At 54.4% G+C, this 17,710-nt stretch overlaps 9 protein-coding genes across 9 annotated transcripts; 3 read left to right on the top strand and 6 right to left on the bottom strand.

The window, feature by feature from the left end:
- Window positions 1-48: 48 nt before the first annotated feature.
- Window positions 49-1,215, bottom strand: CABS01_14395 (uncharacterized protein; the record flags this gene model as incomplete). Its single annotated transcript, XM_060547734.1, has 3 exons — window positions 49-664; window positions 718-976; window positions 1,026-1,215. The coding sequence occupies 3 exons, from the start codon at window positions 1,213-1,215 to the stop codon at window positions 49-51; spliced, it is 1,065 nt and encodes a 354-aa protein (XP_060393441.1).
- Window positions 1,216-2,111: 896 nt separating this feature from the next.
- CABS01_14394 (von Willebrand factor type A domain-containing protein) lies at window positions 2,112-3,064 on the top strand (the record flags this gene model as incomplete). Its single annotated transcript, XM_060547733.1, has 2 exons — window positions 2,112-2,402; window positions 2,459-3,064. The coding sequence occupies 2 exons, from the start codon at window positions 2,112-2,114 to the stop codon at window positions 3,062-3,064; spliced, it is 897 nt and encodes a 298-aa protein (XP_060393440.1).
- Window positions 3,065-3,293: 229 nt separating this feature from the next.
- On the bottom strand, window positions 3,294-4,452 carry CABS01_14393 (sybindin-like family protein; the record flags this gene model as incomplete). The annotated part of the gene is made up of 3 exons (XM_060547732.1): window positions 3,294-3,657; window positions 3,722-3,847; window positions 4,439-4,452. 3 exons carry the CDS (start codon window positions 4,450-4,452, stop codon window positions 3,294-3,296), a joined length of 504 nt encoding a protein of 167 aa, XP_060393439.1.
- Window positions 4,453-4,597: 145 nt separating this feature from the next.
- On the top strand, window positions 4,598-5,217 carry CABS01_14392 (RNA polymerase Rpb4; the record flags this gene model as incomplete). The annotated part of the gene is made up of 3 exons (XM_060547731.1): window positions 4,598-4,782; window positions 4,890-5,017; window positions 5,096-5,217. 3 exons carry the CDS (start codon window positions 4,598-4,600, stop codon window positions 5,215-5,217), a joined length of 435 nt encoding a protein of 144 aa, XP_060393438.1.
- A 734-nt stretch (window positions 5,218-5,951) lies between these two features.
- Window positions 5,952-7,294, bottom strand: CABS01_14391 (uncharacterized protein; the record flags this gene model as incomplete). The annotated part of the gene is made up of 2 exons (XM_060547730.1): window positions 5,952-6,508; window positions 6,568-7,294. 2 exons carry the CDS (start codon window positions 7,292-7,294, stop codon window positions 5,952-5,954), a joined length of 1,284 nt encoding a protein of 427 aa, XP_060393437.1.
- Window positions 7,295-8,499: 1,205 nt separating this feature from the next.
- CABS01_14390 (CPL domain-containing protein) lies at window positions 8,500-10,673 on the bottom strand (the record flags this gene model as incomplete). Its single annotated transcript, XM_060547729.1, has 2 exons — window positions 8,500-10,325; window positions 10,397-10,673. 2 exons carry the CDS (start codon window positions 10,671-10,673, stop codon window positions 8,500-8,502), a joined length of 2,103 nt encoding a protein of 700 aa, XP_060393436.1.
- A 362-nt stretch (window positions 10,674-11,035) lies between these two features.
- CABS01_14389 (RWD repeat domain-containing protein) lies at window positions 11,036-11,781 on the top strand (the record flags this gene model as incomplete). Its single annotated transcript, XM_060547728.1, has 2 exons — window positions 11,036-11,102; window positions 11,162-11,781. The coding sequence occupies 2 exons, from the start codon at window positions 11,036-11,038 to the stop codon at window positions 11,779-11,781; spliced, it is 687 nt and encodes a 228-aa protein (XP_060393435.1).
- A 303-nt stretch (window positions 11,782-12,084) lies between these two features.
- On the bottom strand, window positions 12,085-13,233 carry CABS01_14388 (TPR domain-containing protein; the record flags this gene model as incomplete). The annotated part of the gene is made up of 1 exon (XM_060547727.1): window positions 12,085-13,233. One exon carries the CDS (start codon window positions 13,231-13,233, stop codon window positions 12,085-12,087), a length of 1,149 nt encoding a protein of 382 aa, XP_060393434.1.
- A 963-nt stretch (window positions 13,234-14,196) lies between these two features.
- On the bottom strand, window positions 14,197-17,710 carry CABS01_14387 (uncharacterized protein; the record flags this gene model as incomplete). Its single annotated transcript, XM_060547726.1, has 2 exons — window positions 14,197-17,146; window positions 17,202-17,710. The coding sequence occupies 2 exons, from the start codon at window positions 17,708-17,710 to the stop codon at window positions 14,197-14,199; spliced, it is 3,459 nt and encodes a 1,152-aa protein (XP_060393433.1).

Raw genomic sequence — 17,710 nt, 5'->3', positions numbered from 1 at the left:
TGACGGCATCAAGACAACGAATGGTTGCTCCTCTAAATCCTCGCAGACCTAACCCCTTTTCCGCAATACTCTAGTGGTACTCGCCGCAGATGCCGGAGCCGACTTGGGCGCTGCGGGCTTCCTGGCAGTTGCTGCGCCAACTCCCTTTCTGATTGTGCCCATTACGGTTCTCTTCGCGGGTGCTCCTGCTGCTGTCTTCTTGACTACTGTTCCGGTGCTGCCCTCACTCGAGTCGCTGACTCGCTTGCCCGTCCGCGTTCCAGGTCGTGACGGAGCTTTAGCTGCTGTGGTTGTGTTGGCTCGTCGCGTTCGTGTGGGAGGCGCCGTTCCCGTAGCAGGTGCAGGCGCCGATGCGTTCGAGCTGGCCGTTGATGCATTCAAAGGACGCGAGGGAGCTGTGCGACTAGTCTTCTTCGCCTTCTCCACCATACTCGACAGAGCTGACCGGGCGCTGTTATGTTGCTTAACGGGAGACGACGTCGGTCGCGCAATCTGGGAGGATTTCGACGGCGAGGAAGGCGGTCGCTCGCGTGCCAGCGATCGGGTGTTGGATGAGGTGGGCGACAGGACTTGCGACGAACTCAATGGCGCTGGGGCAGCACGGTGCTTCTTCTTGGGGTTGAGAATTTGCTCGTTTTCCTTGTCTCCGCCCGCGATAGCATCGCTGCAATATTGTGTCAGTGAGGCAAAATACCATGATTCCATGTGTAAACAAACCTCAAACGCTTGGCAGGGCGGGCTGGCGGTGCCAGCTTATGCGGGCTCCCCCGTGGTGGGAAGTCCTTCTCGGGAACAGGTGGCGGACGCGAAGCGGCCTCAAGACGTTTCTGTTGTTCGATGGCTCTAGCCACCAGGTCGGCCATGGTCATCTTCAACATGGCTCTGGGAACACGATTGACGCGCATCTGGATCCGTGATCGAAGGGTTTGTGCCTGCTGGTTGTATTGCGCGCGCAGTCGCCTGGCGCGATCGGTGACTATAGAATATTTAGATGACGCGGTCAAAAGCACAAAGGATTTACTGACTCTCCAACTGCAGGTTATCGATGATTGCCTGTTTTTGCTCCAGGGAGATTCCAAGTCTTTGCCGCTTGCTCGGGCTGCTGCTCAGCATTGGAGGCGTGCTAGCCTTGGCCGAAACCATTTGTCTCTGTGACATCGTCGACTGCTGCTCCATCTCATCAGAGTTTCTCTTGTTCGTTCGCGCGGGAGGCATGTCGTCTGCTGAAGATTGCTAGTCGTTGTGGGTGAAAGCGTTTGACGCTGGAGCAACGTGCCTGACCGCGACGGGAGTGTGAAAGTTGATGGAGCTAAGGATGATGGGGCGGAGGCTCTATTATGAGTGGCTAGTGCTCCAGAAAGTAAACAAACGTGACAGCGGAAGACCCTTACCTAAGCCAATGGGAGCTTGGCCAGTCCCGGCCATTCATGGATCTCCAAAGGGCCCACCTAAAATCGGCAGCCATACCTAGGTAGCCCTGTGTATTTCATGGGAGCAGGTGAAATCCGAATCCGTACAATCAGATGCAGTCCTATCAACGCGTCTAACTTATTTCCTGGAATCAGCACACACCGTCGAAGATCGCAGATACGAAGAACTGAAGAATCGTCGTTCGAACTTGGCATGGTGAGGTTTGTAAGAGTGCAGAGTACTCCGTACAGAGGGTCTAGTTTGGAACATCTATGGTAAGGTCTAGCGGAACGAGCGTGATGTATACTCGGATCTTGCCCTGCTGGGCTCATATTTACACAGTGTAACTTCCTGATACGAACGTTTGTCAAGGCGCTTGGCCCGGAGTCTCGATACTTACAATCACGCAACGACTCCCCTTACTCTCAGGTACCTCTACTCGTACCTCACGCAACCAGCATCGCCAGGCTGAACTGCCTTACGCAGGAGCTCTCCCACCCTGCCTACCTTAACCCACGTTGAACACCAAGCTTCCCTTTCCCATCTGAAGCTCGCACGATCAAACACCACTCAACACCGCCATCCTCGGACACTTTAGCGATTCCAACCTCGTCTACGACATCAGAAAATATTCGGACTCAGATTTCACATTACAACCTCCCTCCTGCAACACACGCCGGTGCCCCGCCCGAACCGTCAAGATGGTCCTCGAAGCGGTGATGGTCGTTGTCGACAACAGCGAAAGCAGTCGTAACGGTGATTACCAACCGACAAGATACGACTCTCAAGCGGACGCCGTCAACGTTATTTTCCAGACCATCACAAATGGAAACCCCGAGTCCTCGGTCGGCTTGATGAGCATGGGTGGCAAGGGCCCCGAGGTGTTGGTCACCCTCACGACAGATCAGGGCAAGATCCTGGATGGATTGCACCGCACGAAGACCAAGATCAAGGGAACATCACACCTTGCCACTGGCATCCAGGTTGCCGGCGTGAGTATAAACGCTGTCATCTTTGCCATCGAGCCTTTTGCTAACGTGTCCATCAGCTTGCCCTTAAGCACCGTCAGAACAAGTCCCAACGGCAACGGATAATCGTCTTCGTCTGCTCGCCCATCGAGGAGGAAGAGAAGAAGCTAGTTCAGCTGGCCAAGAAGATGAAGAAGGGCAACGTTTCGGTCGATTTCGTACTGTTCGGCGACCTGGACGACGACGACACGCAGAAGAAGCTGCAAGCGTTCAACGAGAGCGTCAAGGGTGGTGAGGGCTCCAACCTCGTCGTCATTCCCCCAAGCAGCAAGCTTCTTAGCGACCAGCTCATTTCGAGCCCGATCCTCCTCGGAGACAATGCTGGCGGAAGCGGTGGTGGCGGCGGCGGTGGCAGCGGCATGGAAAGTGGCGGCGGAGGCGGCAACTTTGGCGAGTTCGACTTCGACCCTGCCATGGACCCGGAGCTGGCACTTGCGCTTCGCATGAGTATGGAGGACGAGAAGGCGCGGCAGGAGAAGAAGGCTCGCGAGGAGGCCGAGTCCGGCCAGAAAGGATCTCTTGAGGACATTAAGGAAGAGGGCGAGGGTGCGCCTCTCCTCGGCAAGGATGGCGAGTCAAGCAGCAAGAAGGACAAGAAGGACGACGACTCGATGGACACTTCGTAAACAGATGTTTTGTGTTGTCTCTAACTCGTTCTTCGCCTGATCACTACCTCGAGTATGTAAAATAGAATATTGGCTTGGTCCTAGAGGAACATGCTGCTCAATAGAAGGGCCTCTGACTCCTGCAAACGCCGTATCGCAATGAGCGTTACCCAACCCAAACGAAATCAGACTCCCATGAATCATCATCTCCATCGCTTTGTCTATCATCCGTGGCGACGTTGCTCTGAACCTATCGATTGTTGATCTCCCGGATGTATGATAACAATTTCCGTTCAAACATCTCGCAGCGGATGGGCATTTCGAGCTGATAGAACGGGTTTTTCATGACGTAATCGCTGTAAAGGTCGTATATCCTCCGAAGCGTTACGTCGATGTTGGTCTGAGTCGTATCGGTGAAGAGCAGGAACTTTGTGCCTGTCATGGTGTTGAAGCACTGCAGCCTAAAGTTCTCCGTCTCCATGACCTCTAGTCCCGTTGGCGGCTCAGGCCGTGCAGGTATTCCGCCCGCCGCGGTCACGCTGGCTGCGGTTGCAGCGGCTGCAGCATCTTGCCGGCTCATCAGAGGGTTGAGCCGGGCGGTGATAGCATGGACGCTTTTGAACGTTGCGTAAGCATTTCCCCCTCACTATGAACGACTGAGGGCATTTGTGTTCTTACCCGTGGAACGTTCCTGCCAACACAAGATAGTCATTTGTCGTCAGTTGGTTGAGGCCGCCCTCGTGAAATGTGCGGTTGTAGATCAAGCCTCCGGCCTTGTTGATCACGATGAGCGCAAAGACGGTCCTGTCGCCGAGGTCAGTGAATGGCCTTCCTAACTTGGGGCCAGAGGGAGCTTACATAATTTCAGTAGTCGAACCAACTCAAAGCTGATGACTCTAAGGAAGGGAAATATGGTTATTATCTGAGATTGTTCTCATCGATGCGATATCTGAAGCATGCACTCATACAGTCGCTCTCGATATCCCCATCTGGCCTCAGGTTAGGTAGCTTAGGAGATGTGGGTGAGGGACCTGGTACTTCGTACCGGTCCTCTTGCCAGCCAGCCAGCCCAGAGAGGTATCTTCCGCACACCTCACCCTTTCCGCGCACACGAGTCCCAGTCGCTAAATCCACACCAAGCTCCCTGGATAAACGCCCCCCGCGCCCCTTCTGGTGCCTGCACTAGCCCCAAAAACAGTGGAAGGCGCGCTCGGTGGGACACATCCTCTTCTTTTTCCCCGACCTGGATCTTCCTGCACTGGGCGACAAGGCAAGCACCAGGGGTGGCATTCCCAAGACATAGCACCCGCCTTTGGGAAATTCTCAGCCTCATCTACAACCCACCTTCTTCTCACCTCCAGCTTCCGCCGACAACGGCTGCTCATTACCACACACCCCCGCGAATCCATTCGTCTTATCCAAATCCCCCGCAATCAACGCGACATCTGGTCCTTTGGCAAAGGGCCGACCCTCTGGTTCCTGAACAGCGCGAGCTTTTTGAACAGTTTCCCACTCTTCGAATCAACGACCACGAGTCGCAAAGAATCAGAAAAGATGTCGCATCACGCTCCCACCTCGCGCCCGAAGCCCCCTCCCCCGGGCAGCGAGGAGGCATCGTCCATCCTCAACCTCGGTGAATTCCAACACGTCGACACGCTCACATTGTCCGAAGCATCACTCGTCATCAACGCGCTCGTGACCAAGCGCAAGATGGATCGCAAGAACATTAACGAGACCGAGTACGTCCAATGCACAATGGCGACTTGCTCTTTGAGCGATGCCCTTCGTCACCACACTTCTTTGTGCCTTCTCAGACTGCTGACAATTTCTTTCTCTCTCTGTGTAGGATGTTGACACAGACTCTCAACTACCTGGATGCCTTCTCCCGATTCCGCCAGAAAGAGAATGTCGAGGCCGTCGAGCGACTGCTCTCCGCACACAAGCAGCTCGCCAAGTTTGAGCGTGCACAAATAGGTCCGCGCCCAATCCAGTCCAATGGGTGACTTACTGGATTGTAAGTGATGGAAATGCTAACCGTATTTGTTTCTTTAGGGTCGCTTTGTTGCGAAACGGCCGAAGAAGCCAAGACACTCATTCCGTCCCTACAAGATAAGATCTCCGACGATGATCTCCAAATACTCCTCGATGAGATCAGCAAGCTTCAAAGCAGATGACGGGCTTGACCTCAAGACACATTGCACCACAGCTTGGCGGGCGGGGCAGAGACCGGAGAGTTGGGGTGTCAGGAGCTGGGCATTCCCAATAAAGTCACCCTTGCTCCATCGCTCATGACGCTGTTCCGCAGTTGGAAATGAGGAAGTGAGCATGGCCAATGGTTTTAGGGCAAGGAAAGAGAAAATGGAATGGCTATGGAAGTGCTTCTGCGCAAGAAGCATATACTGCATGTTTGGCGTAAATCGGAAGGGGATCAGATTGTCTTTAAGTATGTGTTGAATACCAAATACCCATGAATTCGGCAAACGGGGTTCATATCCATACTCCTAAAACGATGCAATAGTCTTCAGAGGTAGTTGTTTAAGGCGTTCACTGATCACTAATGGACCTAGAGTAGGCACTGGTCATAGTAGCATGGTGAGTTGAATTCTTCATTTTCTTCATTGAAGGGAGTAGAGATAACTATTAATAGGCCTAGCTATGGTCGACCTTTTGATCTCAATCTCCAATCCCATTTCCATTTGTTGCATTTCCATTTGAACCATCCCAATTGTGCGTTGAATTTACTCTGACAAGAACCAGCAAGATCAGGCAATCGCGTATCCGAAAAGCAAGCCTGGGTATCGTCAACGCCTGACAGAAGCCGAAAACCGAAAACCGAAACCATTTCCTTTCCTCTCCTCAGAACCAGAACCAAACCCCAAGATTTCAAGCAGTATCGGCTGACTTGCTTTCAGGCAGCAGGATCCCACTTTGACCAACTAGTCACGTATCTACCCTCAGAACGCTCATGTTCCGTGGCGTTCAGGGTACCGGTGAGGTAGCTGGGAGTGGTCTCCGCCACAGGGTAGAGTGAGCCACCGTCGGGGCGGTACGGTTTGTACTTCTGCAAGCCGCTACGACTGCTGTGGATCTCGACAACCTTTGGCAGACCAGGAGAAGCCAGTTCAGCAATGGCTGCTTGCTGAGGGGGGCCATGGAGCTCAGGGGTAGCAGTACCCAGCCGAGACATATAGTCCGGGGTTGTCATGCGGGACGTGAAGTCAGGAGTGGAATTGGCCGTGCGATAGCCCACGTCGGGAGTTGTTGTTGCGGTGCGAGACAAGAAGTCGGGGCTGGCTGTCGTAGCTCTGAATGTGCCAGGTGACATCGCAGGAGAAGGAATCGGCGGCGGCGCCATCCGTATAGACATCGAATCGCGGGTATCGGGACTAACCGGGTGATTCATCATGCGACTGGCACTCATATCATTAACTCGGTTGAAGCGAGTTTGAGGCTCTTCGTAGCGTCCTGATTAGTTGTCAGCTTCCTTTCTCTTAGACAATGGTGGATAGTAGAAAGCAGCTTACTTCCATAGGGAGAAAAGACCTCCTCAGGACAGAACGGATTGGTAGTCATGGCCGGCTGGCTGGTCTCGTCCTCTGAGCTGTGCTTGCGTCCGTCTTTGCCAATGGAGCTGATGGACTCTCGAGAAGCTCTGGGCTTTTTTCTCTGCTTGGTGCACAGAAAGTAGGCGGCGATGACCATACAGATCACCACCAAAGCAGAAACGGCGATGCCAGCCTGCGCAGCGACCGGGAGGTCATGTTGATCAGACTTGACCGCCAAGGCAGGAGCCGAAGCGTCGATGGCCTGGGTCTCGACAGGGGCCGTTGGGGTGTAAGTGTGGGGAGAAACATAGAACGGAGTTCCGGTGGAATCATCGGAGGCGATGGTAGAAGCTGGAGAACCACGATCGTCAGTGAGCCAAATACCTCCGGTTGCGGTCGGCTCGGGCGAGCTGAAGGTGGTAGTCGGATTGTCAGAGGAGGTCGAAGCCTGAGCCTTCTTGTCAGTGGTAGCGGAGGATGCCTTCGACGAGGATGAGGTGGGGGAGACCAAGACCGGCGCGGCGACAGATGCGATGGTCTTCTGGGCCTGAAGCTCAGTCGCAGTCAAGTAAGGGTTGTACTCGTCTGGGCATCTGGTAGTCTCACAAGGGTTCACCTCACAGCAACCCTCGAAGCCAGAGCAGGTGTAGTGGTATGAACCGATCGGGCATACCTTCGCCTCTCTCGCGGGAATGAAGCCGCCCATGATGGCGGATTATTTTCCTTCTCGAACAGATCAACCGGTATCGTGATAAGCAAAGGAAACCTTTGACACAGTCAATGGGTCAATAAGTTGTGTGCCACCATCGAAACAGTGGCTGCGATGACGATGGTGATGGTAATGGCGAAGGATGAGGCAAAATGGAGGTGTGATAAATGAGCGACGATGAGAAACTTTGGAGTAGGTAACAAGACGGAATTCCTTCAAAGTGAATCAGCGAAGGAGAGAAATGTCGCACTGCCAACTCAGTAGTGATAGGTAAGTGAACAGGCTGGAGTAGTTTTTCCGAGGCAAGGTGGAGGACGGGAAGGAGCTTTCAACGGGCGGTGGGTTGTTGTCGGTCTGTCACTTGGGATGGAAGGAAGGCAGGGACGGTTGTGTGACCGGCCTCATCTCGTGCCTGCCTTACCTTGCCTACCATGAGGTAGCTACCTACCTGCCTGCAACGTACCTTCCTCTTTCATCACACTGGTCTATGTGCTCGGGTGACCCGGTGAATGTTGACCCTTTCCATGCAGTGCTTGAAGGCATTCAAATTCGGACTGACGATCCCGCCAAGGCAGCACTACAGTCCTCGGCTTGCACTTACACGGGAATCTAAGGTGCCCACGTCTCAGACAGAGACGTTCAATAAACGTCATCTTGTACTACAGGACGATTCTGGCCCGTGATTCTTTCATGGCCCTGCCCGCCGCGTTCGGGGGACGACTGCGTTGGTGTTTGCTCGCGGATGAGTGCTTCGCTGGGTATGGGTCGAATGTCGCCCCTCGCGAAAAGACGCAAGGGCCAGAATCACCAGAAGACGGAAACGGAACAGCAACGTCGCACAAGCCCGAATGCCAAATGCATCAGACCCGTTACTTCTGCCACCGCGTCACGGTCCGAGACAGTGGTCGGCATAAACGGGTGGCCCCTAGCCGACGGGAAAGGCTCAGATGCGCGGCTAGATCTCAATCAAGGACGGTTGCGATGGAGAAAACATGTCCCCGCTCGATGGGCGGGCAACGCCCAAAAGCTTTGAATCAAAAACCAGCCAAACCAACTCCATCTATTAATGCCACCACTCCAGCTAAACCTATTGCACGCCATCGACACACCAGGTAGTCAGACTGCCACGCCTGTGTGGGTATTTCAAAACATTGGGAAGAACTTTTGGCTCGCCAGTCCGGTTACGTTTTATACGGTATCGCTTACAACTTCTCCAACAGAAGCTTGCTGCCAAGGTTGCCTACAGGCTTGTCTGCCTTCTTTGCACCCTTTTTGCCCTTCTTTGCGCCCTTCTCGCTATCCTTTTGGGCTCTGGCCTCCTTGGCCTCCTTCTGCTCGGCCGTCTCTTCAGTGGCAGCCTTCTGCAGGTCTTTCTTGTGCTTCTTGAGCGTCTTCTTCAGCTCAGCAGCATGGCTAAAGTCCTCGGCTTCCAACATGTTGAGAACGACAAAGGAACTTGGGCCCGTGGCCCAGTCCACAATATAGTCCTTGATGATCGGGTACAGGATATCGGCGAACTTCAATGGCGGCTCAACGGGCTCGACCTTGCCGGTCTCCTTGTTGAACTTGCCTCCTGCAATAAGCGTCTTGATCAACCGGCCTCCAAATGCTGTCCGCGAGACGTGGACAGGGGTAGGGACACCTTCTACCTCCATGGGCTCCGCGCCAGGGTTGCCCTCAGCGACCGCTGCTACGGCCTCAAGAGCTGCCGTCTTGTCACCCTCCGCAGAGAGCAGCACGTCCGCAACCAGCTGGCAACCGAAAGGGTCTGCGACCAAAGCCGGTGCAGCCTCGACAACGGCAGTGATGAGCGCAGGTGACATAACAGCAACCAACTCTTTCCTTCTTATCTCGGCGTCCTTCTTACTGGTGGTTTGGCGAATTGCATGAACCTCCTTGAGAATCGCAAGGTCGTCGCTCATGTTATCGGAGAAGAGAGCGCGGGTCTGGCCCTCCAACAGATACAGAAGCGTGGCCTTGGCGAAGGGATTTGATGTAGAAACAACGATGTTGTCTGTCGCCTTCTCCTTGTCGTCGCCAATCAGCTCGGGGAAGATGGCCTTTGATGACATCTTCGTGTCATCAATGACATCGAAAGCGGTGAGGATCACAATGTGAGCGTTGGGGTCACCCGACATCAGCACGAAGTTGTCTTTGTATGCCTTGAGCAAGTTTCTGCGGTCCTTGGAGGAACCGTGGGCCAGAAGCAGAGCCACCAAACGGGATCCAGAGCGGGTGAAGGCCATGTTCTTCAGCAAATCACCCTCCTCGTCGTCCTTGATCATCTCAACAAACAGGTTGAAGTTTTCCGTGCCGGGCTCGACATTGAGGAAGTACTGCAACATGGCGTCGTGAAGCATCGTGAAACCAGTCATCTTCTTCTGAACCAGCGAGTTGATCATGTCGTTGAGACTCTTGAGGATGTAGGCTTTTTTGCTGGGGTTCTGCTCGAGGATAGTCGCGAGGTCGGAAGTCGGCTTCTCGTCCTTGCTGCGCTCGAGGAGGGCAAACTCGGGTCCGTACCATTCTCTCAGAAGGATGGCCTTCTGCTCCTTCGTCGCGATTTGTCTGTAGATGTCGTCCAAGATCCATGAAGCCTCGGGGTGGTTGATCAACTTCCGCACCTTACCGTAAAACTCGGGGATGATGAGATCCTTGATCTCGCCGTCGGCCTGCACCACCATCTTGGCGATGAGGAACTTGGCATACCGGCTCTCGGCAAGCTGGGTGTAGGTGCCCTGCAGCTCGCGGGTAATTTGTTTCCGTTGGGTAGCCGTGGCGTACTTGAGGGCGGTCTGAACAGCGCGCGTGGCGTCATGCTTGAGGACGAATTCCTTGACGCGGCCGGTGATGATGGTGAAGAGCTCATCGACTAGCTGCTTCCGCTCCTCGGACGGAACGTGGGACTTCCTCCTCAACCTCTCCCAGATCTTCTTGGTTCGAGCGAGTTCGTCGGCGAGGGGCTTGGCCATCTTGCGCTCCAGGGCGAGCTTCTTTTGAATGGCATGGGACTCTCTCGAGTTTTGACCTGTTGTAAATCCCAGTCAGCACAATCGCAAGCTTGCGCCAGTCAGGCAATCCATCGCCTAGGTTCCTTACCTCTCTCAAAGTTCTTGTTCTTGTCGGCGCCATTGGCGCCATCCTTCTTGTCCTTGGCTTGAGCCTGCTGGGCACGATCGCGAGGGGTGAGCTGGACACCGCCGTCGTCCGAGTCCTCAGAGTCATCCTCGAAACTTCCCTCATCGTCTTCCTCGGGGGTCTCGACGGGTTGGGCCTTCTTCTTCGACTCGACCTTGGCTTTCTTGTTGAATTTGCCGTCGGCAGCACCCTTACCAGCGGCAGGGGCACTCTTTCTCTTGACACCGGTGGAAGCCATTGTGTGGAATTGGCTGGCTGTTGTGGTTGTGGTGGACAGCCGGAATATCGATCGCAAAGTGTGAACGTTTTCTCGGCGTACAAAGAAAGCAGAGCGACTGGACTGCACGGGTGGGAACTTACAGCGGTCGCAATTGCTTAGGGAATTTCTGAAATTTTTATTTGAATTGCCGGGCGGTCAGAACCACGCTAAGCTGGATTCAACTCACCACCCCACCACCGTGCATGTACGTACCTCTCTGCCATCAACGGCCATCTTTGAGCCGCCAGCTACATCTTCAACAGCGTCTTGTAGTAACAAACCAGCAACCAGCGCATTGTCCCAAGCTCCCAGAACGCGCCTCGAAGATACAGACACTCAGAATGGGGCGCGAGGAACAAGTTGAGGAGCGCGAGGTGCTCGAATCCATCTTCCCAGATGAGATCACCGGTACGATTACCCCACCATGCCACCTTGAGCCAGCCCATCCACTAAACCCCGGATCACAGATATCTCAGAGACAGAGTTCAGAATACAAATCGCCCTAGACATCCCCGGCGAAGAGGAGGACCCGCCAACAATGTTCCTTCAGGTCCGATACCCAGACGCATACCCCGACGAGCCACCCACCCTCGACCTGCAATCCGTGCGTGATGCCGCGCCCTACGAGTGGTTCAGCGTGGCGGAGGACAAGGAGCGGCTCCTCCAAGGTCTCGAGGAGACGATTCAGGAGAACCTAGGCATGGCTATGGTCTTCTCCCTCGTATCGGCTCTGAAGGAGGCAGCAGAGATGCTCGTCGAGGAGCGCAAGCAGGAGAAGGAGAAGGAGAAGGAAGAGCGGGCCGCTGCCGCCGAGCGCGAGGAGAACAAGAAGTTCCACGGAACACCCGTGACACCCGAGACGTTCCTCAAGTGGCGCGATGATTTCATCAAGGAGATGAAGGAGTTGAAGGAGAGGGAAGAGGAGGAGCGCCTCGCCGAGTTGAAGAAGGCCAAGGTCAAGGAACCGGTCAAGCTGACGGGCAGACAACTATGGGAGCGTGGCCTCGCTAGTAAGGCTGACTTTGATGACGAGGAAGAAGGGGGGCTGGCGGAGGGTGTCGAGAAGCTCAAGGTTGAGGCGGTATAGCACCCGTCATGAAGGGAAAAACAAATCCAGTGCATTTACTTGGCGTTTTTTTTTTTTTTGGAAATGGGCAATCGAAGAAGAAAATGGTTGCGGTTGTGGCTCTCGAACCTCATCTATATATGCCTCGATGAACGACCCCTCTTGCGGAGAAAGAGGGACCTCATGACTTTTGACAACTTTTCCTAGTACCAAACTCCAAACTCCCAAGTGCCCAGTCGATGAAGAAAACTTCCCAGTGTTCATAACGTTTATCATCAACGTTGTTGTCTTATATGGAGGTGCCAAACCATGCCATGCCGCCATTCACTCTTCCATCGCCTCGCCATCATCACTACCGGCATCTTCCCAACCATCGTCGTACTCCTCATCCTCTGCGCCAGCCGGGGGCTCGCCGAGCTCCTTGTTGATAGAGGCGAACAGCTCCTTGGCGTGCTCGCCCAGCCTCTCGTCCTCGTACTCCTGAGCCTCGTACAGCTTCAAGCAGCGCATCAACCACCGCCGAGCCGTATCCCACGTAACCTTCCAGTCCTCCTCGTCCTCGCCCAGCTTGGCCGCCTCGCCCTTGGCTTTGACCTTCTCGCCTGCAATAAACAGAGCCCACCCGCCGAGATACCACGCCTCGACACTCTGGTCATCATCGCCGACAAGCCTCTCGAGAACCTCAATCGCCTCCTGCTCCATCTCCACCTCCAGCAGCAGCCGCACTAGGCTGATGCGCGTAGGGAACGCCGGTACGTTGGGATCCAGCGGCGGCAAGTCGACCCACAGCTCCAGACTCCTCGTCAGCGCCGCCCTGGCCTCGTCAATCTTCTCCTGCGATATCCGCACGTTGGCCACCGTCTGCCACGTCTCGGCCGAGTCGGGCGCGACCAGTCCTGCCTCGGTGACGAGCGCCTCGCACCTCTGCTCCGCGTCCGCCTCCCACGACAGGTCCGTCATGTACACCTCGGCCACGGCGCACAGCGTCCCGCCCAGCTTCTGCTTCTTCTCCTCGAGCGCCGTCCCCTGCTCGGCGCTGCGCTTCTTGTCGCCAACGTCCACAAGCGCCTGGATCTGGCCCCGCAGCGACTGCGCGCCCTTGTCGAACCAGTTGACGCTATCCTGCCCTCCCTCCTCGCTGAGCTGCGCGAGCCAGAGAAATTTTTCCGGCCCGCCGCCTATGCGCTCGTCGAGGGCGCCTTCGGGGTCCAGCTCGACGGCGCGCAAGAAGTACGCCCTCGCCTCGTCGACCTCGCCCATCTCGATGCTGATTTGGCCCAGGAGGTTCAACGCCGCCAGCTCATAGTCGCCCCCTGCACCTGTGACATCGAGGGCTTCCTTGCCAGCTGAGTAGGCGCTCTCCAAGTCTCCTTCTGTCAGTTTTGTGGCGGCTTCGACCAGCTTGTGAGCCGCGTTGGCGGGCTTCTTTTGTGTTCTCTTTTTTGACTTTTTGTTGGGGCGAGTTGGCGCCATTTTGTTTTGAGAATATTTGCTGTTCAGGCGAAGAGGTATCTGATAATTCTTGACTGAAGGTTTATGAAATTTTCATGAATGCGTTGCAAGGAATCTAATTGATCAATATGAGTGAGAATGAGCTGCACTCATGAGGCAAGGCAGAGTCGCAATGGTGGGTTCAAACTGGACCAGTCGAAAAAAAATTCTTATCGCATCGTTGTGATCTTATCGATAACGCCATGACGATGGCGGGGTTATTCGACACCGAGAACCTCCCACTCACCGATCCTCACCAATCCTCACCGACGCGCTATAGTTGGGTGGTGAACTAGGTAGTTAGACCCATTACCTTTTTCACCTTTAATCATGGTACTCTTGATCGTCAGACTGGGATCAACGTCAACCTTAGTGACTCAGTAAATCACTAGAGTTTACGTGGTGCACCTGTAATAGACCATCGTAGTCCGGCGTACCCAAGACCGAGAAAAAAGCCGACTGCTCCGTACCGTAATAGCCCAGCCAAACCCAGCTACATGGTTTACGGCAACTCTGAGAGCATAACTCCGTGGGACTGCGATATACTACGAGCAAGTGAAAAGAATAGTCATTCATTAAGATGTTGATCTGGGACTGGGCAACCTGGTGAGGCAGTGTCATAACTAGATATAATTCCTGGCCCCGCCATCGTCCATAAAATAACGAGATCCTCGATGATAAGCATGGCAGGCCGCCCATCAGATACCAGCCTGGTCCAGTTTTTGAGACGCCGTCGCTAATAATCACCAAGGACAATTGAACCAACCGTACTCCGTTCCCAACCATATCCCGCTCCGCTTGCTCAGAGGAATTAGCCCCTCTTGTGAATTTATACATCGTGTACAATGAGACTCATTAACCACCTTGAGATGGCATCAAGTGACCTAGACAGAATGAAATAGAAAGAAAAAAGGAAAGTAGGCATTAGTAAAGTCACAACCTGCCCTACTGACCTCTGGCTCCCGCCGACGAGCTCCTGCTGGAAGACCCTCGTTCGTCGACGAGCTCGGCAGAAGTGCCGAGTAGATCGACATGCTGATCGGAGCCAGGGTCGACTCTGCTAATGCTGTGCTGCGCGACTACCCCATAGCTGGTTGGCCGCTCGGTGCTTGGCGTTCTACGGATGTTGAATTCTTCCAGGGATGAACCGTTGGAAGAGAGTCGTTTTTGATGAGATTCTGTTCGCTCGAAGGGAAGTCGCCCGGGGTTTGGAGACGACGTAAGGCTACCCTGTGCCGTTGTGCTTCCTGAAGGCTCGCCATGTAATGGCCCAGCAGGCGACGTTGGCGGTATAAGGTTGAACGATGGAGCTGGGGAATGCCCCCGACCCATGCCAGAATCTCTCTTTGAGCTTTTCCGAGGTATTTCGGGTATGTCCGACTCCGTGGATTGGCGCCTGTGTTTCTGTGAGGCTGATCTGCTTGCCTTGGAAGGGACCCGACTGGGCAGCTTGAAGCTGCCAGAACTCGCGATGCCTGGCAAGGTTGGTGGTGCATCAGACACTTTCTGTATTCCGATTTCTTCGATTTCCGATTCGACCGAGATGACCGAAACACCATCATCGTTGAGCAGGTTTTCCGAGTTCTCTGCATTCTCGGGGTGCTTCCGTGCCGCTTTGTTCTTCGGTTCATCGTCATCCGATTCAATGGGCCCGTTTCTCAAAACACCCATGGCCACCGGTATTCCCTCTGGTGGGGGCTCGGCGTCGTACTCTGCGTCGGCGGCTGCACGCATGGCCGGTGGCATCCGCGAGCTTCGCACAACTTCGAATCCTTTGCCCTTCTCCTTTGTTTTGCCCCCAAACATGTTGCGGAACCATCCTGCAGCAGTAGCCATTGGTTTGGTCGGGTCGGCCGGGCCAGTTCTCAGTTTACGGCCGATGCCCTCCGAGTTGAGAGCGGGTCCTCGAACGCCGTAGTAGAAGTCCACTTCTCTCGTTGAGTAATCTGCTCTCGGAGTCAAGTTGATGGCTTGGGGGGCGGGTGTTGGGCCCCTTGACAGTTGTGCTTCCAAGTCTGCTGTAGTGTCGCCGAGGTGTGCTCCCCCCTGGCTGTACCGTCGAGAGTCTGCGACGGAGGCCCTGTGAGGAAGGGACGTGGATGATCCATTGAGAGTGTCGCCACGCCGTCGCGGAGGTCGATAGTAAGGATCGGCAGATTCGACGGTGACAGCAGCGGGAGGTCGTGTGGCTGCAGCAGGTGACGGCAAGAAAGAGAATGTACTAACTTCACCTGGTGTTGTCGGCGTAAAGTTGCTACCACTGTCGAAGTTGCGAGCTTGGCCGGTATACGGGTCGATGCTGTCTAGTGCGGAAGAACTCCTTTGCTGGCTTCTGAGGAGGAAGCCACTTCCCGCCGACTCGCTTCTCAATCTGCCACCCCGCATGACGTATCCAGTCTTTGAGTTTTCGTCAGCGTCGAGCATGCCCGTCGTCGACAGTTGGCTAGCTCTTGAAGGACCATTTTCCCTTCGAGAGGTACGACGTTGCAGTTGTCGCATGCCGAATATCTTTGATAACCCGCCCCGCTGCAGACCCCGTGTGTCGTCTCCTCCAGCACCCATTAGCCTTGCAGTTACCTCTATGATTGTTTGCAGTGCGTTCAGGAAGAATCCCAGAACCAGCACACAGGCGTGAATAAGGAGAATGGTGTAGCCGATCCATCCTTTAGGACCTTCCGTAACACCCATTTGCGGTACGAACGCGACCATGAGCATGACGGTGGTGAACCGCAAGGCAGAAAAGAGCGTGTGGTAGGCGTTCATAGATGTCGGAGACTGGAAAGGTCTGAAGGCGTGAAGGGTCAAGAGGTGAACGACTTCACAAATGGCAAGCAGAACGATTTGTGCAATGCCAACAGGCTGCACGGCGCCGATCGCAATGCCGCGTATGAAGGTGAGCGTAACAGGAATAAGCGCAAATGCTGCTGCCTCGTCCGAGTAGGTGTTGTAAAGGGGCCCATAAAGCAATACCGTCGGTAGATCATCGAATAAGACGGCCCGGGGCCGAGTCCTGAAGATCAGATAAAGGAGCCATGCGGCAAAGCATACCAGCATGAGAAGGGTGATGACAGCTAGAGCAACAGCAAACTCGCGCGACTGACTGGCAACCACTAGTTGAAATGTCGACAGTGCCACAATGGGCAGCAGAAGGTAATTGAAGACGACACGCACGACATTACCCACAGAAAACGGGATGTTCTTAGCACGGAGGTCCTCTTCGGGGGTATCGCTGATGAAACGGAGCACCCATCGGAAGAAAAAGCCGATTTGGATGAGAACGAAAAGGGCCGCAACGATGACGCAGACCCAGACCATGGTTCCCGCCCAAATATCTTCGACATCGGTCATACCCACCATCTGTGCATACTGGTGCAGTCCATAGGTGCCATTGGTCACGTAAATGCCGTCTTGAATTGCTTGCCAGCCTGGGGACTTGCTCACGAAGCTCTCGTTGAACATCAGGGCGGACCAACCCACCTGGCTGACAACCGGTTGGTAAAATCCGGGATAGTTGAGAGTAAGTCCTCCGGTAAGAGCCACAAATTGGATGTACTGAAGGCAGTCTCCAAATCCCGGGGTCACCAGGCGCAATAGATCAGCATCTCGTCCATAATTAGTCGTCCAGTGAAATATATCTGTCGAACCCCACGGGCTGAATACGGAGGCGAACATGGTCGCAAATCCTACGAAGAGCAGAACAACAAGCGGCAGATAACGCAGAAGATCGCGTATGCTCCCAAGATCCGGAGTTACAGTGGCGGAGGCACACGCGATATGTTTGGCAGAGTCGTCACCGTAGATGACTTGCAATGTCGCAGCTAGGGAAGTAAAGGCATAAGATGAATCCATCTTTGCCGTGATGTTGACGGAGGGCAAGTTCCCGTACGGGTAGGTACTTGAGGATGTCAGTTGACTTGCGACAAAACTGCCCTGGTCGATGGGATACTTACATAGCCGTGTCATTGAAAACAGGGGAAAGAGGACACGATCCATTGACCAGGCTGTAGTTGCAGAAACTAGAGACGTTGCTGAATGGCTCATAGGTCAAGAAATTGACCTTGCTGGCAAGAGTTGTGACTTTGTTCCCTTCCCTCGTGTAGTCGAGGATTTTGCCATCCGTGTGGGTAGGATCGTTCCAGAGCGGATCGCCTTTTGCAGGCAAATCCACCTTGTAAAGAGAGCCAGACACATTGCCCCATACGATGATTTGAAGAAGGTGATCTGGGTTTTCGGTGTCGAAGCGAGCGTCTATGTATACGGGACTCCATTGCAGCGGCAAGGGATTGAAGTTTCGGTAGCTGTCGGGCAGGCAGTTGTCGAAAGGGATCAGAACTGCGGTGGCAGGCCTTATCAGCAGGCAGGCGAGAAAGATGGTGAGCAGCGCGCCGAAGGAGTCCACGATAGATCTACGGATTCGAGATGGCAGTGGCGATAATCGGCGACCATGGCTTCTATCCAT

This window comes from Colletotrichum abscissum, assembly GCF_030869225.1.
Source record: "Colletotrichum abscissum strain IMI 504890 chromosome Unknown Scaffold_53.1, whole genome shotgun sequence".
Taxonomy (NCBI): Eukaryota; Fungi; Ascomycota; class Sordariomycetes; order Glomerellales; family Glomerellaceae; genus Colletotrichum; species Colletotrichum abscissum.
Note: the sequence above shows the minus strand (reverse complement) of the source record. Positions and strands in the feature narration are given on the sequence as shown.